General features: G+C 43.2%; 1 protein-coding gene across 2 annotated transcripts in view; it reads right to left on the reverse strand.

Annotated features, from left to right (window-relative positions):
• adam12b (ADAM metallopeptidase domain 12b) overlaps positions 1-22,383 on the reverse strand; it is a 102,624-nt gene that overhangs the window by 33,356 nt on the left and 46,885 nt on the right. For both annotated transcript variants that reach the window (XM_086259257.1, XM_086259256.1), the window contains exon 11: positions 19,021-19,169. In XM_086259257.1, the coding sequence (XP_086115383.1) occupies positions 19,021-19,169 (149 nt within the window). The remainder of the gene's footprint in view (positions 1-19,020; positions 19,170-22,383) is intronic.

The raw sequence follows: 22,383 nt of genomic DNA on the forward strand, positions 1-22,383 counted from the left end.
ATTACTTTATTCACTCAGGAGATTTTTCCATTTCTCTTCAAAACATTTTCTGAGCCCAGGTCAGAATAATAATTTTATTCACTGCTTTTACTTGATTGTTATCAAGTTCGACTGAATGGCAGCCAGTATATTTGTGCTGACTGTACAGGTCTTTCAAGCATCCTGTCTTTTCTTTTCTTTTGATCCTCCACAGTCACTGCAAATCAGATATGACAAATTAGCAAGACGGTGCACAGTGCCAGGTAACTGCCATGGTCACACGTGTTACTCTACTCACTTAAAAGACTGGAACTAGCAACGATCATCTTAGTAATCAAGGCCAAGCTAAGTAAAAGCCAGTTTTTGCAATCGGCCTTTTAACTCTTGCTCTTTCAGTGCAGGTAAACAAACTGTATATATAAACAAAGCATTGGAAGATTAGAAGGTAAAAAAAGTAGCAAATTAAGATTTTCCCATTTCTCCAGGTGGTAACAGTTTATCTGCAGGCACTAAATGTGTGAGCATGCTGTACATGAATAAAGCATGAATCTAGTGCAGAACTTCTTTAACCTTCCTTCCTCCACTCATCAGTGTTCAGTCACTCGGTACTTAGAGGACTTAATGATGTACGTGATCCAGTGATCTGCCTTATACACAACATGAGTGACAGACCCACTTATCAAGTGAAACACTGGATTGACGTAAAGATGCAACACAGTGATTTAGTGTTGCATTTCTAAAAAGCCCGGGGAATAAACTTTCCCCCTTACTGTGTGGTCTAAGCCTGTTTGAAGTGGAGGTTTTCATTCGTGAGAGAAATGTAGCAAAATCTATGGCTGGAAATCCAAAACAGCAACTCTTGATTACACTGGAAGATACGTCCAAGGATGGCTGATTTGCTGACTAAAGACAGCCTGCAGCAAAAGTCAAGACGCAGTCAGAAATTTAGAGCCGAATAATCCCAATGTGAATGCCGCTACGCTCCATGTCTACAAACCATCCAATCAGAACACAGCGTAAAACGACCAATTACAACGACAGACGACATTTTATATAAACCAAACAGATTCAAAACTGGCAGAAAAATCCACGTCTCCACCACTTCCTCATTATCTCTAGCACATGTCATTCACCACCGCACTATCTGGTAGCACAGTCTGACACAGATTTCATGAGACTGATCTTACAGAGTGTCAAACTCAATGAAAGTACAGAGAATTGTCAAAACTAAAGCAGCAAATTGACACGACAAATTGACATGTCACATTTTTTTTAACCCAGTAAGGCTCAAGCTCCAAAATGACTAAAGCCTACTTTCCCAATAATGCAACTTAATAGCACAAAATTGGTGCTTCGAAATTAGCCAGGCCAAAGGATTCCTGGCGACCGCTGCACAGTGCATACCGATTAGATTTCTGTCGGACTTGAGCAATCAGGCTGGCTGATTTATACATGGCTGCAAAAATGATACGATTGCTACTTTACACGAGAATTCCTGAAAAACTGAGTTTACTGATTGCATATAAAGCATTTTAAACGACCCTTTTTTAATTAAAAGATTCCAAAATGGCACACAAGCTGATTAGTCTAAGAAGATTTTAATTGAGATGAGATCTAATACGGTGTGAATGCTTGCCTGGCTTCCAGTAAAACCTGCTGGAAACTGTGGGGATGAACAGAAAAGTATTTTACCAGCATAATATAATCTGCAGTATGATCATTGCTTTAACAATGTAACAGATAGCTTTAAGATGGCCTTAAGATGTTTATGATGATATTAACTTTGTATTTCAGGTGCAGTTATAACTATTTTATACATATTGCATATCTGTGCTTATTTGAGTTGATGTTCAGGTTCTTTAAAGGTTTTAAGCCTCACTGACGTGACTGTTCAGGTGATACATGCTGAGGGAAAACTAGAACATAGAAGGAATTGCAATACATGCTTACAAAACACTTATATCAGGTCATTCTTGTATTAAGCTTTTAGTAGGGGTTCTTGATTAAAACATTTATTTAGTAGAAGACATACACATAGTCTCAGTGAGCCTCTGGTCTGGTAAAAGGTCAGAAGTGCGAGAGGTGACATCGAGGCTGAGTGAGGTTGTGACACACACACTTTAAATTAGATTTATTTAGAGGATGTTTGGCTGTAACTGCAAAATTGTCTTGGTAAAAGAGGAACCGTTTCTTGGTGTCTCGGCAAGAAAGAGGAACAAGACAAGAACTGAAAGGTAGACAGGAAGGGCTAGCCATGAAAATAGAAGATGATTTTCTAGGTGAAAAGTCATGATGATGTTGATCTGATCTATGTATAAAATGTATCTGTGACGCATGAAGGGGCGTCAGTAAACAAACCCTGATGTTATAAAATAATTGTTTGTGCTTTAGTAAGTTGAAGATCAATTGCTGTTTTCAGTGATCTTCCCACGTGTGAATTAAAATCTTCGTTTGACTTCACCCGGCCGGACCAGTGTGGTTATTTTTCGATCACCTCTTGTACCCTTTCTCAATTCTTGAATCTTAACATTTGGGGGCTTCGTCCGGTGGTTGAGTAAGGGAGAAAAGTGGAGGTGTGAGCGGTGGTCCGAGGTGGTCAGACGGGCAGACATGAATTCCAGTGGTTGAAGTGAGTGGGCATAAGCCGGCTTATCCAAAAGGTAAGGCACTACCTGTTGAATTATTTCCAAAGTGTGCCAAATTGGACATGATAAAATTTAAGTCTACTCACTGAAGTTACTGGTGGATGTCTGTTTTGATTTTGATAAGAGTCGGAGGATCTAAAGCAGTTGGACTGCTGGTAATGATTTTAGTATGTTAGGGAATTTGTTTATTTTTTGGTTATAAGGTTGGACCTGCTTCAGTTATACACTTGTTTTGGGTGTTGATTGTTGTTTCAAAGTATTATAAATTATTTTAGAACGGAACCGTGGGGGTTCTAGGAAGCGCAGAGCCCGGAGGTTACGCTCCCTCCTTGTCGTGGACGCGCGACATTGACCTCTCGGCGAAGAGGGATAGTTCAGTGTGGCTTAACTGTGGGGTACAGGGCATCCTGGAATTAAGCTAGGAGTTAGAGTCTCCTTACCGTTTGGAACGGTATCTGCGCTTTTTTGGGCAGCAAAGGTTGGACCTTGGGTGTTGGACACTTTTAAATTGAGTTAGGGAGTTTAGAGATGAGGCCAGAAACTGTTGGACAGATACTGGTGAATTGATCGCAAAAAACTCAGGGAGTTTATCGGTTAGACTGTTATGTTAAATTTGTCGAAATTCGATAGGTGTTAAAAGGTTTAAAATCTGTGCAGTTGTAAATATAAGACGTCTCTGTAATAAAAAAAAAAGATCTCTGTGGGTCGAGTCAGCAATGCACTGACTGCCTGCTGCTATTCTTAGATGAAGAGTGTGTGTGCATGCAAATGAGGCAGCTGATGCAGAGCGCATGAGAGGACTATGCTTTCGGTTTTGTGTGTCATTCAGCTCTATAACTATTGTTTGCAAATATGGATAAATGTCTGCAATTAAAATGCTGGCTTAGTAAATAATAACATTGTAAATATATGAATGGTGACAGCGTTTCAAAATAGAATATAAGAATTGTTTGTGTGTAAAGCCAACGTTTAGGTAAGAAGATTTAAGGTGGATTTGAAGGCATAAACAAAAAATAAAAGGGTTACAGTCTGCAAGTGTTGTTAATTCATGAGCTGACTGGATGCAGAGTAAGTGGAGTGGTCATCCTGAGAGGATTGAATGATGCTCTAACTCTGTGGTCAAGTCAGACATAGGTTTTAAGTAACCATGAGCCACTAATAAGCGTGACAGATTAATGAGTATGTGTAAATTGAACTTGTTAAATAGCCTTAATAGAAGTAACTCAATGAACACACAATAAAGTGGACTTTTTAGGGGTAGTTTACCACTGATACCATAAAAAGCAACTTAATTAGTAGTTCAATAACAAATTTTAAAGATAACCTTTGTTATTTGATAAGAGAGAGAAAAATTCAGGTTACATATAGTAAATAAATAAGGAAATGTTAATCTCTGCGTCATTCCACACTGAAATTTCAATTGTAGGGGATCATTTGGAGGTGAATTGTGTAGGACACGGGGAGACAGAAGAATCTCCCCATGAGTTTTCGGTGTGCATAGAAATTGAGGAGGCTGAACTGGAAGCCTGCCTGGGTCGTTGTTTTTGTTTATTTGAGGGTCTGCTGGAAATTTGTGAGAACGACCACCTTGATATGTGGGAGCCTTCTCGGGCAGCGATTTTTTGTTAAACCTGTGGCAGGCTGTGCAAAATGGAGAAAGCTTTGACATAATGACATAAAGGTGATTTCTTGGTTTTAGATTTATTAGTACGGGACAAGTTGAGGGACCCTTGAGGGTGTGTTGCTGTAAAGTATATAAGGGACGCGCAGTGCCGTTAATGGGTTTAAAATAAATGAAAAAACGGAAAACACTAATCCGAGGAACTATTGGAGAGGTAAGTATACGGAGGTGAGCGCGTTGCGCATAAGGGTTGCTGGTGTCATATATTAACACTTTGAGGGCGAATAATTTTGATTGAGTGTCAACGCTTGAGAACGCGAGGACAGCGTCTAAAGTGCTGGGTTAAACTTTGTGTGTCACCGAGCAGGGGAAGAGGAGCCAGTGGTTGCGAGAACAGCGAGACGAAGACTGAAACCGAAAGTTAAGCGTGTCTGGGTGACCTAGACCTAGAAGGTGGAGTCGACCAACGCCGTTGGAAGAGGTAAGTCTGTGTTTCAGAGAATGGCTGACAGCTCGGGTGCGACACCTAGTGGGAAAAGGGGATGCAAACCTCTGAAGGATCAGCTTGAACAGCTTAAGAAAGCTATTCGTTTGGCTTCCCCTGGAGCATTAAAAGCAGCAGAGAAAGAGTGCCAAGCAATGGAGGTTGAGGTAAGCAAACTTATTACATCCCAACAGAAAGGGCTGGGTGATAAAATACCTCTGAGCTTGGTGTTAAAAACTGAAGGAGAAGTGTATGGACAAATGCATGAGGCCCTACGTGCGTCCATAGAGGCATTAACGGCATTGGAGGTTATAAAGCAGAGAGTAATGCAGGGAGGGCCAGAAGAGGAGAATGAAGACCGTGCGAGGTCATCAGAAGAAGAGGACGATGAGGAGGACGAAGATGGAGGAGCTGAGCCCCAACCAAGTACAAGCCTAATTTTGAGGAAAAGAAGTGTGAAGAGAGATCAAGCACAGAGACGGCCCATATTTAAGAGCTCAAAGGAAAAAGAAAAGTTGAGGAAGAGTAGAAAAGTGAGTTTTGAACAAGGAGCTCCTGACCCTGGTTTAAATCTGCCTCTAATAGCAGGTCCAACGAACGAACTAGTTTATCGCGCCTATAAGGTGAGAGATTTGGAAGCATTGGTTAAACAACTTCCACCAATAACTGAGGGAGGAGCTAGCTGGTTGAGAAGGCTGGGCGCGCTGACCGAAGGAGAAGAATTAGCGCTGGGCGATTTTCGCGCTTTGGCCGGACGTTGTATGCTGGGTGGTGGGTTAGCAGATGTAGAGCAGATAGCTCAAACAACCAGATATGCAAATGACCTGCAATATCATGAGGTGCAGAATGACTTAGCAGATGCAGTCCGGGAGAAGTACCCAACTCCTAACTCTGGAGCCATTCCAAAAATTATTTGGGATTCCAAAAACACACCCAGAGAGTGTTTAGCTAAAGCAAAGGAACAATGGTTGTTAGGAACAGGAATACATCCGGGGAAGGAGGGTGAAAGTAGAGCGTGGTTTCGTTCGGCAGTGCTGGCAGGGCTGCCCAACCAGGTTGCAGTTGACTTGGAAAAGAACCCAGATTTTGCCGTTGCAGACTCGGTGCAGTGGGATAGACATGTGACCCACAGACTTCAGCAGGAACAGGATTTGGCAAACAAACAAAAGAAAGAGTTGGAGGAAGTCCAGGCGTGGCTGGTTAAGTTGCAGCTGGCAGAAGCAAAAAACAAAGCAGGAGACAGAAAGAAAGAGGATAAAGAGAGCGCAAGGAAAATAATGGTGGCAAGGCCTCAGCCCGATCCTGTGCCTGACTTGCCAGATCAGGATCCGGGTCTCTACCCTGATGACCGTTGGCCCGCCAATGCACCAAGGCAGCGTCAACCAGTAGGGAATTGGGGGACCGGTGGACCGCAGAGAGGGCGTGGTGGATCCGTGAGGGGAGGACAAAGGGCTCGGAATCCAGGGAATCCTAACAATGTGTCTTGGACTGGCTGTTACAGCTGTGGAGCAGAAGGACATTGGTCCCGAGAATGCCCTGTATCGCAGCGAAATTATCAGAGGCGAGGCTATCAACCCCAGGCACGAGGAGGCCCAAGACAAAGAGCTGCTTACAGGGGAGCACATCAAGCTCCAAACCCGAATGCAGCACCAGCCGCCCAGTACCCAGTAGCTGACTGGGGCTGGGAGGGGGAGCAATACTGATGGAGCCCGGAGAAACTGAACAGCGTGGGGACGGCACAACCCATGCTGTCAATGACCGTGGAAGGCACTGAATTGCCCTTCCTAGTGGGTACTGGAGCAACATACTCAACACTGAAAGACACACCAGACAGTGCAACACTCTCCTGTCACACAGTTAATGTGGTAGGCTTTTCCGGGATTCCAATGACACTGCCATTGACAGATCCAGCATTGACACAGCTGGGAAAACAGACTTTGAAACACCAATATGTGGTGTCCTCACAGGTGCCTGCAAATCTCATGGGCAGGGACCTGCTTGTGAAACTGGGAGCCACAATCATGTGCTCACCAGATGGACTGATTGTTACTCTGCCTGGAGGAAAAGAATTCCCGTGACTGGGATCACCTTCAAAGACTCAATATCTAGTCCAGAACTCTGAACAACCCACTGCCGAAATCTACTGGGGGAGGCTAGTGGAAGAAGGCATTCTGAGACATTATCAGCTATGGAAACCCTGGATAATGAGCCTGGCCGTCTACTCCCCTCCGCGAGATCCTTTCCACGTTACACTCTTTTATGATAGGGAAGATAACGATATCTATCGGGAACAGTTCCAGTCTGATCTTGAGGGACAGACGTGGAATGTGCGAACACATAACATTTATGTTGGACCAGAAGGTGTGGCCGCGGCTGTGAAATTTACTGATGAACAACTGCCTTGGTACAATGTGGGAGAGGATTCAGCCCCTCACATTACATTGGCGGTCCACGAGGGTCATGGGCCAAGAGATCTGGGACCAATGGTCAAGCGGGCGCTGGACAACGCATGCTGGCAAAGCACCCAAATTCCAAATGTCTGGTATGCACCGAAATGTAAAATATATCGCATAACTTGTTTGTCCAACGATGCAGTGATCTTAGAACATAAAGAAATCTCCAGAATACATGGCAGGGAAAGAATGGATCATGCTGATGCAGTAGCTGAGCTCTCAAAATTGCCTGATACTTTGTGGTCCGCAGGGCCCACAGATGTAGGTTTAGCTAACTGTTCGCCTGTCCTGTTCCAGCTGAAGTCTGACATAACAATTAACAGACCACAATATAAGCACAAAACTGAAGCAGAAGAAGGTATAGCTGAAACCATTGAAGGGCTGTGGAAAGCAGGAGTGCTTGAGCCCTCATGGTCATTTTGGAACACACCTATTTTGCCAGTGGAAAAACATGGGACAGGGAAGTACCGTATGGCACATGATTTGAGAGCAATAAATGCCATACTGAGGACTGACACTGTGCCTGTACCAAATCCCTACACGGCTCTGACCGAAATTACTGGGGACCAAAAGTGGTTCACATGTATTGACTTAGCGAATGCATTCTTTTGTCTCCCACTGCACGAGTCACTCAGAGACATTTTCTCATTCACATACAGAGGCCGGAAATTTAGGTACACACGCCTACCACAAGGCTTTGCACTCTCACCAGGAATTTTTAATCAGGTGTTGAAAGAGGCATTGTCCCCATGTCAACTGCCAGAGGGCTGTACATTAATACAGTATGTTGATGATCTTCTTATTGCAGCCCCGTCAGCAGCGGCCTGTACGGCAGCATCGCTCGTGGTGTTGAACAGATTGGCGGAGTGTGGCTTCAAAGTGAGCAAAGAAAAACTGCAGTTGGTCCGGCCAGAGGTAACATTCCTGGGCCGGGTGATTGCACACAGATCAGTGGGGTTAATGAACACACACAGAGACCAAATTCTGACACATCCAAAACCAAGAACTGTGAAGGAGTTGCTTTCCTTTCTTGGCTTGACAGGTTACAGCAGGCAGTTCATTCCGAACTATGCGGGTAAAACTGCCCCTTTAAGGGACCTGATCAAGAAAGTTGGTGTTCGAAATCTGAAGGCTGAATTGCCTTGGACGCCGGACACAGAGACAGCGTTCATTTCGCTAAAACAGGATTTGTCAAGAGCCACAGATCTGGCCACACCTAACTATGATGAGGCATTTTATCTTGATGTTTCAGAAACAAAGGGAGTTGTGAATGGTGTGTTGTTTCAGAAAAAAGGGGGAGGTAGGGATGTACTTATGTATGTCAGCATAAGATTAAATTCAACAGAAGCAAGGCATCCCACATGCACACAACACGCAGCAGGAGTAGCAAAGATAATTCAGAAAACAGCACACATAGTGAGGGAACACCCACTGAAAGTGCTTACCACACACAGTGTAGTGGCCTATGTGAACTCACAGGTATTCACAATGACTCCACTGATGCAACAAAGGTTGAGCAAAATTTTAGAGGCGCCAAATTTGATATTCACACATGAAGGAATAAATATGGCAGACCTAATGGGGTCAGGAGAACCACATGACTGTATTAAGAAAGCCCAAGTTGAAGGAAAAATCAGGGAAGACCTAAAGGCAGAGCCCATACTTGGAGCTGAGGATTGGTTCACAGATGGATGCTGCCACAGAGATGAAGAAGGATTGAAAGCGGGCTATGCAGTAGTCTGTAGAGTAGGAACTGAGTTTCAGGTGAAAGAAGCAGGAAAAATTGAGGGACAACAGTCGGCCCAGAGAGCTGAAGTGATAGCCCTAACTCGAGCCCTGAGGCTGGCTAAAAACATGAGAGTGAACATCTACACTGACTGAGCATATGCGTTTGGAGCAGCTCATGTGGAACTGGTTCAGTGGAAGAGAGCCGGGTTCAGAACGGCCACTAATGCACCCATCTGTCACAAAAAGGAAATGGAGGAACTGGAAAAGGCCCTGGAGGACCCAGACGAGGTAAGTATTATAAAATGCAAAGGCCACTCACAAGCAGACAGTATGGTGGCAAGAGGAAATCAGAAAGCTGATGAAGCCGCAAAGGAAGCAGCGGGCTACAAAGGACAGAGACAACTGGTGCAGGTAACCCCAGAAGAGGAGGTTAGCACTAACAGCATGGAAGAAGTTAGACAGGCTCAGGAGGAGACATCCCCAGAGGAAAAGGGGGTGTGGGAAAACAAAGGAGCCTGGCAAGATGGCGGTTTGTGGAGGGGGCCAGATGGGCGTCCCGCTTTAACGGCCAAAATGGCGGAACAAAAGGTGAATGAGGCTCACGGGCTTGGTCACGTGGGAGTGAAACAGATGGAGAGAAATTTGTGCCGATGGTGGCATCCTGATTTGAGAAGGATGATACTAGAAAAGGCCAGAACGTGCCTAATTTGTGGGGCACACAACCCAAAGCCAGCAGTAAAACCTGAGGCTGGTAAGTTTCTCATGCCAGAAAGGCCAGGAGAAGAGGTCGTGATTGATTATACCGACATGATTGATACAGGCCCAGGTGGGGTGAGGTATTTGTTGGTGTGTGTGGATGTTCTGACTGGATGGCCCGAAGCATGGGCGACCAAACGTGAAGACGCGAAAAGTGTGATTAAGTGCTTAATCAATCATTACATTCCAAGGCATGGGTTTCCCAAGAGAATTAGATCAGACAATGGTACTCACTTCAAGAATAAAGATTTGCAAGAGGTAGAGAGGATGTTGGGAGTGCAACATAAGTTCGGGACGGTCTATCATCCTCAATCTCAAGGAAAGGTAGAGAGGATGAACCTAAATTTGAAAAACAAGTTGGCTAAAATCTGTGCGCAGACAGGGCTAAATTGGGTCGCAGCCCTGCCCATTGCTTTGAGGACCATAAGATGTTCTGTTAACCAATCCACAGGTTTCACCCCTTATGAGCTGCTGACTGGGAGACAGTTTCCAGCACCCTGGACAGTGGTCCCGGTGGAGCAGCCCAGGACAAGCAACAGGTCTCATGCAGAATATTTTAACGAATTGAAGGCTCTTGTGTCCAGCTTTACAAAACAGGTCACTTGTGAGAGACCCACGGGGAACGGAGAGGTACCGGACGCAAAGGCTGTATGGCTAAAGGTCATTAAGCGAAAGTGGAAGGAGCCCCGCTGGACTGGTCCGTATGAGGTGACCGCCCGGACGGCTACAGCAGTCCAGCTGAAAGGGAAAGGCGACACCTGGTACCACTGGTCGCAGTGTGCACCCGCACACGAGAGCTTGGTGGAGGAAAATTCGTCTTCAAAGAACGCAGGTGTCAAGAAACAGAGGCAGAATAAACCTCTTCACCTGTGCAACGGGCCGACCAGTAGTCCACCTGGAAGGCCGAAGAAAGAAGAGCAGCCTAGGAGGAGATCGCCGCGCCTACAGAAAGGAGTGGTAACAAATTGAGAGTTTGAAAAGGGGTGGTTTAAATAAAAAGAGTAAAAAAGGGAAAGTGGAAGGGGCTTGCTCTGTCAATTATGTTGTCTCTATCTGTATTGGTGGGTATTTTGATGACCTGTGGTTGTTGTTTCATTCCTTGTGCCCGAAGGTTGGTAGAGAAGGTGATTGTAAAGGCAGTGGACCCTGGGGCGGTGGCCCCTATGTCCATGATGCCGATGATGGATCTGGAGGTAGCCGAGTGGACTGAGGAGTGAACAACAACCTGTGTATCGACCTCTGGTGTGCCAGAGGTCGAAAGGGGGATTGTGGGGATGAACAGAAAAGTATTTTACCAGCATAATATAATCTGCAGTATGATCATTGCTTTAACAATGTAACAGATAGCTTTAAGATGGCCTTAAGATGTTTATGATGATATTAACTTTGTATTTCAGGTGCAGTTATAACTATTTTATACATATTGCATATCTGTGCTTATTTGAGTTGATGTTCAGGTTCTTTAAAGGTTTTAAGCCTCACTGACGTGACTGTTCAGGTGATACATGCTGAGGGAAAACTAGAACATAGAAGGAATTGCAATACATGCTTACAAAACACTTATATCAGGTCATTCTTGTATTAAGCTTTTAGTAGGGGTTCTTGATTAAAACATTTATTTAGTAGAAGACATACACATAGTCTCAGTGAGCCTCTGGTCTGGTAAAAGGTCAGAAGTGCGAGAGGTGACATCGAGGCTGAGTGAGGTTGTGACACACACACTTTAAATTAGATTTATTTAGAGGATGTTTGGCTGTAACTGCAAAATTGTCTTGGTAAAAGAGGAACCGTTTCTTGGTGTCTCGGCAAGAAAGAGGAACAAGACAAGAACTGAAAGGTAGACAGGAAGGGCTAGCCATGAAAATAGAAGATGATTTTCTAGGTGAAAAGTCATGATGATGTTGATCTGATCTATGTATAAAATGTATCTGTGACGCATGAAGGGGCGTCAGTAAACAAACCCTGATGTTATAAAATAATTGTTTGTGCTTTAGTAAGTTGAAGATCAATTGCTGTTTTCAGTGATCTTCCCACGTGTGAATTAAAATCTTCGTTTGACTTCACCCGGCCGGACCAGTGTGGTTATTTTTCGATCACCTCTTGTACCCTTTCTCAATTCTTGAATCTTAACAAAACCTTTAACACAAAAAAATTGCTCACTTAAAAGGTAAGAAAAGGAGCAAAAATTGTAGCTTTTTTTCATTCTGAGTTACAAAATGGTTCGACACTGTAGTGAGTTAAAGGTAGACCATCTTTAGTACATGAAGGAGCTTTTTTTGGACTGTGGCGAGCGGATGATTCCTGCCTGATCATGTCAGAAGGTTGTGAGGATGAGGAAATGTCAGTCAGGTGCTGGACTTAGGAAGGTCTGTAGACGGAAGAGGCACTGGTTAAATGAAGGCTATGAAGGGCTCTACTGTTTATGGGGCCTTTGACTGACACTGGACTGTCTCTGCTGCTCTCCTAAACTGCATTTCAGACTGACATGCATCTAGCCCAGGCTAAACAGGAGAGACATGTTTGACCTTTTGGGAAATGTTAAGCTGCTACTCCAGACGGAGCCTACTGTGATTAAAAATCCAGAAAACAAACAAAGCACAAGCCACACTTCCTACATTTACTGTCATGGTCTGTGGAATGCGTGATGCTCGGGTAGCCACACCCCCGGGCTGGGCCATCACTAGCACACCTGCTCTCCATCCCGGTGATTACACGGAGATCCACTTAATCCGGCGCTGACGGATGCTCCACGCCAGTCCGTAGTCATCCCCACAGTGGTAACCAGACTTCCACGAAAAGTGTGCATTCTCTTCTGCTTGGAACTTTGTTTAACCTGCCTACTTCTGTCCAGATTTCTACTCGGCGTCTGCTACCTGCCTGTCCTCCGGCTCAACTGGATCTCGCGGCGCTCACCTGGCCCACTCGCCATTCCACGGACTTCCTGCCCCCACGGACTGCCACACTTCCCTCCCGAGCTCCCACGGTTCCGTTCTATCGTAAGCCCCTACTCTAACTCAGTCCTGATATGTTCTCCCCGCTTCCTGGCTCCCTAGTAATCATCTCCCCTTTCTATTGCAGCCCCCCGCCGTCCCGATCCCGGCTTCCTCGTGTCATTGTTTCCCCGGATTTTTAGTTTCTGTTTTGCTCTCTACTTTCCCCGGGTCGCCTTTCGTTGTTTTAATAAAGTGTCTTTTTGTTAGCTCGGAGTCTGCGCCTGGATCCTTTCGTGCCCGCGCACCACGGCGCATGACATTTACCCACTAGCACTCTTACCAGCTTTCTCTCTCTTTCTTCAGATTTTCTGTACTGTCCCACTTCACCCCAGTTTTGGGCTCTTCTACTTATAAGAGAGTGACAAAAGTCACACAAGGTCCTTCGTATTATCTTGACAAAGCAGTCATCTCTTGGCCTCAAAATCCAGCCACAGTACCCCTGCTGTGCTTCATCAGTCTACCCAGTAACACATATAGACACAGGAAAGTACTTCTGAGCTTTCTGTCCACGTTCATATGATGCAACTCTTGGCTCAATTTCTAAAGAAGACACCCCTGCTTCAAAATGTCCATGTAAAACTCTCCTCTCCTCAGCACCTCAGTTTCACTTGTTAAGACACAAATCTCCCACGGCCAGTCTCTATGGCTCACAAGCCCGTCACTGGTTTTCATGTTTACCCAAAATAATTCCTTCATTGTCGTCTTTTTAATGTTTGTCTTTTGCTCTCCCCTCTATCTCTTTTTGTGCTTCCCTTCTTGCTTTGCCACTGAGGGAGATAAAAGACAAATGAAACCGCAGCTCTCCTGCTCCGCCCGTCTATCCATGCATAAAGCACCTCTCTGCGGATCTCTCTCTGTGTGCCCTGGCCCTGATTGCAGCTGGCAGCGTCACTGATAATCACGTCATTTAGATGCAGCCTGTCTTCTCCTCCATTAGCAAGTCTAACATGAGACTATCCCAAACACACAGTCAAACAGCCTACACTGCTTTACAATGATGTGCTTAACATTCTGGAGGCATATGAACCAAGGGTCAAAGGAGGCTGCTAATATTAAAAAACAAAACCAGATCTGTGATGGGGGGAAATGAGATCTAGATTGGTTTGTGAAATTATTGGTTTTGTTAACAGGAAACTGAATTTGGGCTGATAGTTTAGGAAATTCAATTTAGGAGATAGCTGGCTAAGTCATGCTTGAACTTGGGTAACTTCATAATTTTTATATTCGAAGCAGGCTCGCAAACGCTGGCAAAACGTTTCCCATGACAAACTTCAGACTACGAGCAGAGACAGATGCTGCAGAACGGATGCTGTCAGGACAGAAATGCTGTGTAGGCAACAGAGTTAATCACCCTTAATATTACATGCAAATTAATTGGAGTCTATGTAGAAACTTTTTATGAGTTTGAAGCACTTATGCAGTTTTGGCTTTGGAAGGAGCAGAATAATAAGAAACACAATACTGATGATCCTAAACATTTCTAGCCAGCACGTGGAGAGCAACATTTATTTGGAGAAGGTAACAAGGCGACTCAACATGTCCTCTCCTTTTAGCTAAAGTTTGGTCTCCACCAAAAATAGGAGACTCTTGAGCTCTTTAGCTAATAGTTAGTTCTTTACTTTGTTTGGGCAATGAATTCACATTAAATTAGGCAGATAAGGTGAAAGCTGGTTAATTCAGGTTTTTTATAAAATCTTATAAAGAACACAATTTTTAACTTTTTAGAAAAATGTTGTTGTCATTTATTTAAAGATGTGTTTTGGGGTAATTTTTGCTGAACAGGACAGTGATGCAAAAAGGAAAGGAAGGGTAGAGAGCAGGGGAATAACATGCAGAGAACATCTCAGGGCCTCTGCGGTGGCCTTATGGGATTTGGGCTGCCTACTCGACCCGGCAAACTAAAGCGGCACCCTGGGATGTCTTCTTTTAGAAGTCACATTTTAACCAAATCTCATCTTTTTTTTGGTGGCTGAATAGATTTAGCCCAGAAAATAAAATAAACTACAAAAAAAATGAAGTGAACACTTATGAGCTTGATCATCAGACATCAGTCTGTCCAGTTGGTAAACACACCCATTTAATCCGTTGCTTTGGTGCAAATGAAAGTACCCCCAGACATACAAAGGAGCAGATATCGGTCCTTCTCTGGGCTCATGATGCAAGGGTCTGTCTCCTGGTGTCTCCTCCTCACGCGTAAGATTAGACTGGGAGACACAGCAAACCTTATTTCAGCATGTATAGGTGCTGGACAACTTGTGCAACCTGAATGGGCTCCAGGTACTATCTTATGCTACGACTACTGACAAGGACACTACCAAAAATGCAAAACTAGAGAAAATCAGTCAGAAGAGATAAGGAGAAAACATGGTCTGCAAAACCATTTTCTTTCTGGGGAACACTTGCTGTCACCTTCACTTACACCAGGAGTCAGCAACCTTTAAGACTCAAAGAGCCATTTGGACCTGGTTTCCACGCATAAGAAAACACTGGGAGCCGCAAAAACTTTTTGACATCAAAAATGAAGACAACACTGTATATATTGTTTTTTACTTTTATGCTTTGTGTGAACAACTAAGGTGTGTTGCTTATGAAATCCATGAAGTGCTACAGAGAAAATTACATTTTATTTATGTAATTAACACATTTTGAACTCTTAAAGAAATATAACAAAAGGAAAGACACCCAGCTGAACTAAAATGATCCATGTAGCAAAGAAAAACTGTTGTGAGCCGCCACCCTTATATCGCCTTTGGGCCTTTGGAGCCTTGACCTGACTTTTAAAAAATACTTAGAAAAAAAGTACTATGCTGCTAAAAAATGAAAAATAGATATTTGCAAAATTCTGCCTAAATATGTATTTTACCAGGTTAATGTGTGTGGCGGGGCGTGGTCTACAGCACCGCTGCAGGGGAGGAGGACGCACCTGAGCGGCAACCGCAATCACGCCTCCCCGCCTTAACGTCTGTGCTATCTATGCTGTTGTGTTGGTGTGTGTCAGGCTGTGAGCTGCAAAGCTACAGCCGGCTATATGCGTACAGCAACCGTGTGTGAAAAGGGGTCAATAAAGAGATGCTGAAAAGCATGTTCATGGAAATCGTCGGGTCTGCCGTGACATGTTTACAATGGGAATGAACCTCTGCGCACAGCGTCTGCAAATCAGGGCTGTACGAAGTCACTTTCATCTTTACACAGGACTGTAAGCTGTCATCTGTGAGGCGTGAGCTGTGTTTGTTTGTAACATAGTTCACAGTGGAGAATAGTTGCTGACATAATGTGGATCCGAAGATCCATAATAGTAATGGTTGAAAGTCTTGATAAATGCACGGCGTTTCGGCGGGTACACTGGCTTCCGCGAGTGTGACGCTTATTTTGAGAGATGAAAAACTAATAGAATATAATTTTATTTTTTTATTTCAATATCACAATAATCTTCCAATTTAGAACTACAAGTTAAAAAAGAACTAACATAAATAAAATACACTTCAGCTAAATACTTCAAATTTATTTTCCCAAACCACGCGGAGCCGCAGTATAAGGACTAAAGAGCCGCATGCGGCTCCAGAGCCGCAGGTTGCCGACCCCTGACTTACACCAAAGCAGATGAAATAGGTCCCTGCAGTTTAACTGGCTTTATGTTATCCTGTGATAAACTGTTCCCTTAATTTTTTTGACACGTGTTCATGGACACAGTGCTTCATAGGGTGCCACTGTTACATTATTATTTTAAAAGCTAAATATTGATACATTGTGTCAGTGTATCAACACAAAATCGGCATGCAAAATGTCAGCGGATCAAGGCGTGTGCATTTATTCCACATGGTTGGCAAACAGAGGAGCGGGTAACAGAGTAAAAGGTCACTGATCATCACTCTCAACTACTAATGTAACAGTGCTGATAAGTGGGGTTTTGCTTAATTAAGTTATTTATTTATTTATTTATTTAGAAAATGCGGTATGGTAATTTTCTGAAATTCTCGGCATGACATCACTAGAAGATGTTGTCAGTATGCTGGGGTCTGACATGCACTGCATTAAAAAGTTTCGCTCTAATAGATGTTCTAGCACGAAACAGCAGGATGAGGCCAGAGGTTGCACGAATGCAATGTTTTTGACAACTTCTCCCTCCTTTCAATTTATATGGTAAGAGGTCATTCAGGTTTTCTGGGAACAGTTCTGGCAAACATTATACAAGTTACATTATTTGTGTGCCTGTTATCAGATTTCATGGATTTTATTGTCTGCAGTTTGTTTCTTCTTGTCTCTGCTTAGTCCTAGAAATTATTTAAAAAAATTTTGGCTTAGTTTTTAATGACAAAAGGTCAAAACAAGTGTCAGTAAAATTATTTAGACAAAAATTCATCCTAATGTGCTTGTTGCTTCAAACTCAGAGCCCCCGTTTCTCCTGTCATTTCAAATACACGACAAACTGCAAACAACTGTGTTTAATTAATCTTTCTGTTTTGTGTTGTCATCCATTTATCCACGTGCAGTCTTTATTCAATTTCTTGACTTTTCTTGTGTTTATGCTGCCCTTTGCTGCAATTGTTAGCTGTGATTATACCCATATTAAACCATCCCTTCCTAATGCCCTTTCAGTGTGAGGTAATGGGGGAGGGCAGAATATTCCTGTTCTGTGTGCTGTAAAAAAAGCATTTCAAAGTTTATCTGAATCTAATTTTAAGCTTCAACAGCACATGTTTTATAAGGCTTGGCAACCTTTCCTGCAATATTCTCCACGGACAAATCCACAGCCCCATGTGTGTATGATTTAACTCCCCCAGAGATAATGTGTGCAACAGATTGGGTTATTGTCGGCATGTGGGTTTATTTTAGTTTTTTTTCTTTGTTTGTAGTTTGGAAACTCTATAAGAATATTTGAATAATAACAGTTATGATGCATTTCAGGGTTTTGTCTTCTTCACAGTGTATTCATGCCGATTCATCTGTGGCTTGCGGGATTCACCATCAGACAAACCAGACTGGCACCAGACCAAGGGTGAAATCTGGTATTGAGCTCTGGGTTCGCCTTATCTGCTCGCTGTTTACTAACAGTCACAGAGTCCATCTCTTGCAGCAGCTCTGTTATCTCAGCGACCCAGGCAACACGAGCAGAATGCTAGAGCAGCTGCTCTAGTCTCAGGCCAAAGTGTGTGCATGTGTGTCTCTCTGTGGATGTGATTTAAACCTTTTCTCATTCATCAACTTATAAACAATGGAGCATCATGTACAGATGAAAACAAACCCACCAATGCAAGTACTGCAGTGAATGCTTTGTGATTGGTTCAGGTACAAAGGAAGCTAGGCTGATAAACATTTTGATCTTGTATCCCAGCTGTGGCCACAACAGAGAGCAAAAACCCAAGTCCCAATTTTAAAAGTTTATCTAAATTTGTGTTTTTTCAAATTAAAAGCCACGTTTTCAAAAACTAATTTGTCAGAGAACACGACAGAATGAGCACTTAAACTGTAAGTGGACAGTTAAACCCCAAATCAGTTTGACATATTTTACCCCCTGGCCTTTAACAATATTTATCCATTTAGATTATTTTGGTGTCAGTTGCCCAGCTTTGAGAATATCTGCTGTGGAAATGTCTGCCTTCTCTTGATACTATTGAACTAAATGGGATTCAAAGTTGTGGTGCCAAAAATACATGAAAAAAAACCCACAACACAAACCCTCAGCAGCAGGGCTTATTTCCAGAAATCATGACTCGGTTACGAAAAAATAAAATACACAAACTTTGCTGTGAGGAGCTTCATGTCGGAACCGTTTTCTCTTTTATTGAACAATACGCCAAACATCACTGTGCAGAAGAAAGAGCCCATATCCTCACGTTGAAAGGCACTTCCTAGTTTAAGCGTGACAGGATGTAAACATTAACCCTCACTCCTCGCCCCCTCAGCCGAGCGCTGATGTAAGCTAGCCCCAAACTTCTTTAGGTTGGTGTATGTAGACAACAGAAAGAAAATAGTTCCTACATGAAACTGCTCACGAGTTTTCATTTTTTTTGCTTTTTGAGTAACTAGGTCATGAGTTCTGGAAAAAAAAAAAAGACATTGCTGCTGAGATGTTTAAAAGTATTTTTATTGGCACTTGGTGAAATACAAGGCAAGTACTATGTCTTTCCATTACACTCAAGAGAAGGCAGACATTCCTACAGTGAATAACTGTAGAATAACTGGGCTTCTCAAGCAAAACAGTCTAGATGGATAAATGCAGGTGCAGGGGAAAAAACATGTCATATGGATTTTGGCGGGACAAATCAGCTTAAAGCTACAATCTAAATGCAAGTGTAACATTGTAATACAACTGAGGATTAAAAAAACCCAATTAAAATAAAAAAGGTGGCAAAAATCTTACCCTGTGGAGGGGGTCATGATGCAGCCTCCGCGATCAACGGTCATCCTGCAGCCGCAGCCGCGCTCTGGGGTGTCATGGTTCATGCCAAAATTGTGACCCAGCTCATGTGCTAAAGTCACGGCTGCACCCAGCGGGTTGTCGGAGTGATCCTATAATGGACAAAAAAGTGAATCCAACATGGTAAATGTGTACAATTTTGTGCGTTTGACTATGCCTGAAGTTATTTAGGGAAGCTATAAGCGAAGAAAAACAACAAAAAAGTGAACTGAAGTGAATTATCCCTCACAAAAAAAAAGCAAAGAAAAGAGGAGAGTTGTCAAAGAAGACCGTTTTTAAGCTGCAGTTTCAAAAAACAGTAACTGTCCACCTTGCTCCTTTTGTCCTTCTCCTATTACTCATTCTCCTCATGGAGGCCGGAATTCATCTGCCATTCCACTACCCCTGCAGACCCAATCATACCTGCTGCCAGTGGAGACAGCTTCTGCAGGAAGTCCCTATAAACCTATCTCTGTGTGACTTGGTGCTGCATTGATAAGCGAGACAAGGGAGACAGAGATGGAGAATGACACGCGCGAAAGAGGAGGAAGTTTCACTTTCTGCTAGTTTTATAGACAGACTTGGTGGGAAGAGCCAGACAGAGATGGGGGGCATTTGGAGGGTAACCGAGATATTAAGTCAGTGTAGTGTATAAAGCATGTGTGCCAAGGTGAACGGGAATGGTAGTAAACAATGACAAATGACTACAATCAAAATGTGTTATTACTTTGCCAAAATTCTGCTGTTAGATAAAATACATCATTTTCCGCAAACTGTAACAAAAAAAAGAAAAGAAAATCACTAACAGGTTTTGACAATCTCCTTTCATTCAGCGCAAAACAGACACATTTTCATGCACAGACTAATGGGCAGCATACATTTCTCACAATGTTATCTGAAAAATGAAACTGATATTACCATTATTTTTCTTTCTGTTAGAAAAAGAAAAAAACACTGATATCAATCTCATGAATGTATAGTACACATGATATAAGCAACAGTAACTCATAAGCTTTATTTTGCATAAAGAAGGAAAACAAAGGGAAAACAGTTCGCCTGACTCTGCCCAAAGGTAGAAAAAATAAGAGAAAAATCACCGACTGTATCATGCATTTTTTTCCAGCTGTGACTCTGAATACAGATTCCTCACTGCATGCCTATGTATGAGTGCCACTAATGCCAAGCAATACATTAACCTCTCTGCAGGTTTACACAGAGATAAGTAATGTAGGTGACTGCTGGCTGCCGATGAGCCTACGCACAAACCTCCAGTATCTCAATATGCTGTGCAGACCAGAGCATTGAGCAGGCAAATTGGTTAATCCAACTTCTGCCATGAGGAGTGCTTGAAATGGGAAAGAAATGTTAGGATAAATGTTTAAACTAAAAGAAAATACAGAAATATCTGTGACAGCAGATAAAACACCACTGATGAATTTTGTAATATTCCTTGAAATGTCTGTGTGTTAATGTGCAAGATTCAGAATTTGTAATTAAGCAAACCTCAGGGAAAAAGAAGGAAGGAAAGAAAGGCTGCCAATTTACTACTGTGCATCTTACCATAGTTCTCTGCCATGCAGCTTATATGAGAAAAATGTCATGCTTCCCTCGAGGACAAGGTCATATGTCAATGTTAAGGACAAGATGAACCACTTCCTGCTGTGATTAAAGATCAGCATCATGGGGAGCTGCACCCTGCTTTTTCACAGGAAGGATGGGAAAACTTTCCTTTGCTACTGTCATGTTTACCAGTGGGTTAGTGCATCTACACTGTGCGCGTGTGTGTGTGTGTGTGTGTGTGTGTGTGTGTGTACGTGTAATTCATAGCTGAGTGCTCCCTCACAAAAAAAGTGTAATATGAGAGTCAACAGCCACAGCCATTACTTTGAAGCTGCTACGAGCTGCTGTTGTAATGGTGAGAATTTGTGGAGATGGTTGCAACCAAGAAATGCTATGATGGGTGTGAAAATAACTCTCAGACGACAATACTGTACCACATAAAAATCATTTACAAAAAGACTTAGGAAGAAAAAAAACATAGCATTGTGCTAAAACAAAAAAGTGAGGCTGCACTGAGGAAGATTAATACATTGTAGCGTACGGTTTGAGAAACAGTTCATCTCCTCTTACTGTCCCCTAACTGCTTACGTGGCCCTTTAATCTTGGTCCAGACCATCTGCTGTATGTAAGTGATGGGGAAACCAAACATCTGGAGAATCCTCAGTACGGCCACGGCCAGAGGAAAACATCTCCATTAATGGGGGACACATCTGGGATGAGGCATAATGGCACTGGGATGATAACCGCTTTGTGATTTGGCGCGGATATCAAGTGCTGTAAAAGGCAGAGGAGCCTAACAGGCGGCTAATTTACTACGTGTCGAAATTCAGTGCACCAGGGGTGCGACACAGTCGTGGGTAAAAATGGATTTTTGATTCAAATGCATGCTGTGCAAGAGCTGACATTCACTCACAGATAGATCAATTCATCACATAAAAATGTAAATGCGGTTCTGTTCGAAAGTCGAGGTCCTTTGATTTAATCCTGTGCCCCACCAATTCTACTAGCAACTCTTCATTGGCACCCTGTTAGCTCTGGAAATGAATTTAAAATCCTTCTCCCCACATACAAGGCCTTGAATAATCAATCAACAATCTTAAATACCTCTTAGTACCATATTACCCCAATAGAGCACCTTGCTGTCAGACTGCAGGCTTTCTCGTGGTTCCTGGAGGTTTTAAACGTAGCTATCAGGCCCCTCTCCTCTGGAAACAGCTCCCAGTTTGGATTTAGGAGACAGCATAAAGCATATAGTTAGGGCTGCTATAGACTTAGGCCTCCTATGATACACTGAGCATTGAATTGACTCCACTTGACTCTTTTCATTCCCCAGGTGAGAATGCCATTAAGTTTTTTCTTTTCTCTCACATAGTTTGCATTTTGTCCCGTTTCTTTATGCTATCCTTTGTTTTTTCTCTATCCCATCACAAACAGTCACAGCAGATGGCTGCCCCTCGCCGAGTCTGCTTCTGATGGATGGTGTCTTCCTGTTAAAGGGGAGTTTTTCCTTCCCACCATCGCCTAATGGTTGCTTATAGCGGATCACCTGATTGTTAGTGTTTCTCTTTAACAGAATGATTCACAGCACCTTGTGGCAAATGCCGTTGTGATTTGATGCTATATAGATAGAAAGTGAACTTTCAGCCTGCACTGGACTCATTCAGGAGGGACCCCTGCTTGTCATTGCAAACAGAAGCTCCACACACATCACTGATAAACTGGAGAGTCACACTGAAAACGTCTAGTAATTACCACATAAAAGAGCAG

Source organism: Aulonocara sp. 'chitande type north' Nkhata Bay, linkage group LG13 (genome assembly GCF_057382095.1).
Source record: "Aulonocara sp. 'chitande type north' Nkhata Bay isolate Kocher_YH1m ecotype deep benthic linkage group LG13, A_spYH_male_GT1.1, whole genome shotgun sequence".
In the NCBI taxonomy this organism is placed as follows: Eukaryota; Metazoa; Chordata; class Actinopteri; order Cichliformes; family Cichlidae; genus Aulonocara; species Aulonocara sp. 'chitande type north' Nkhata Bay.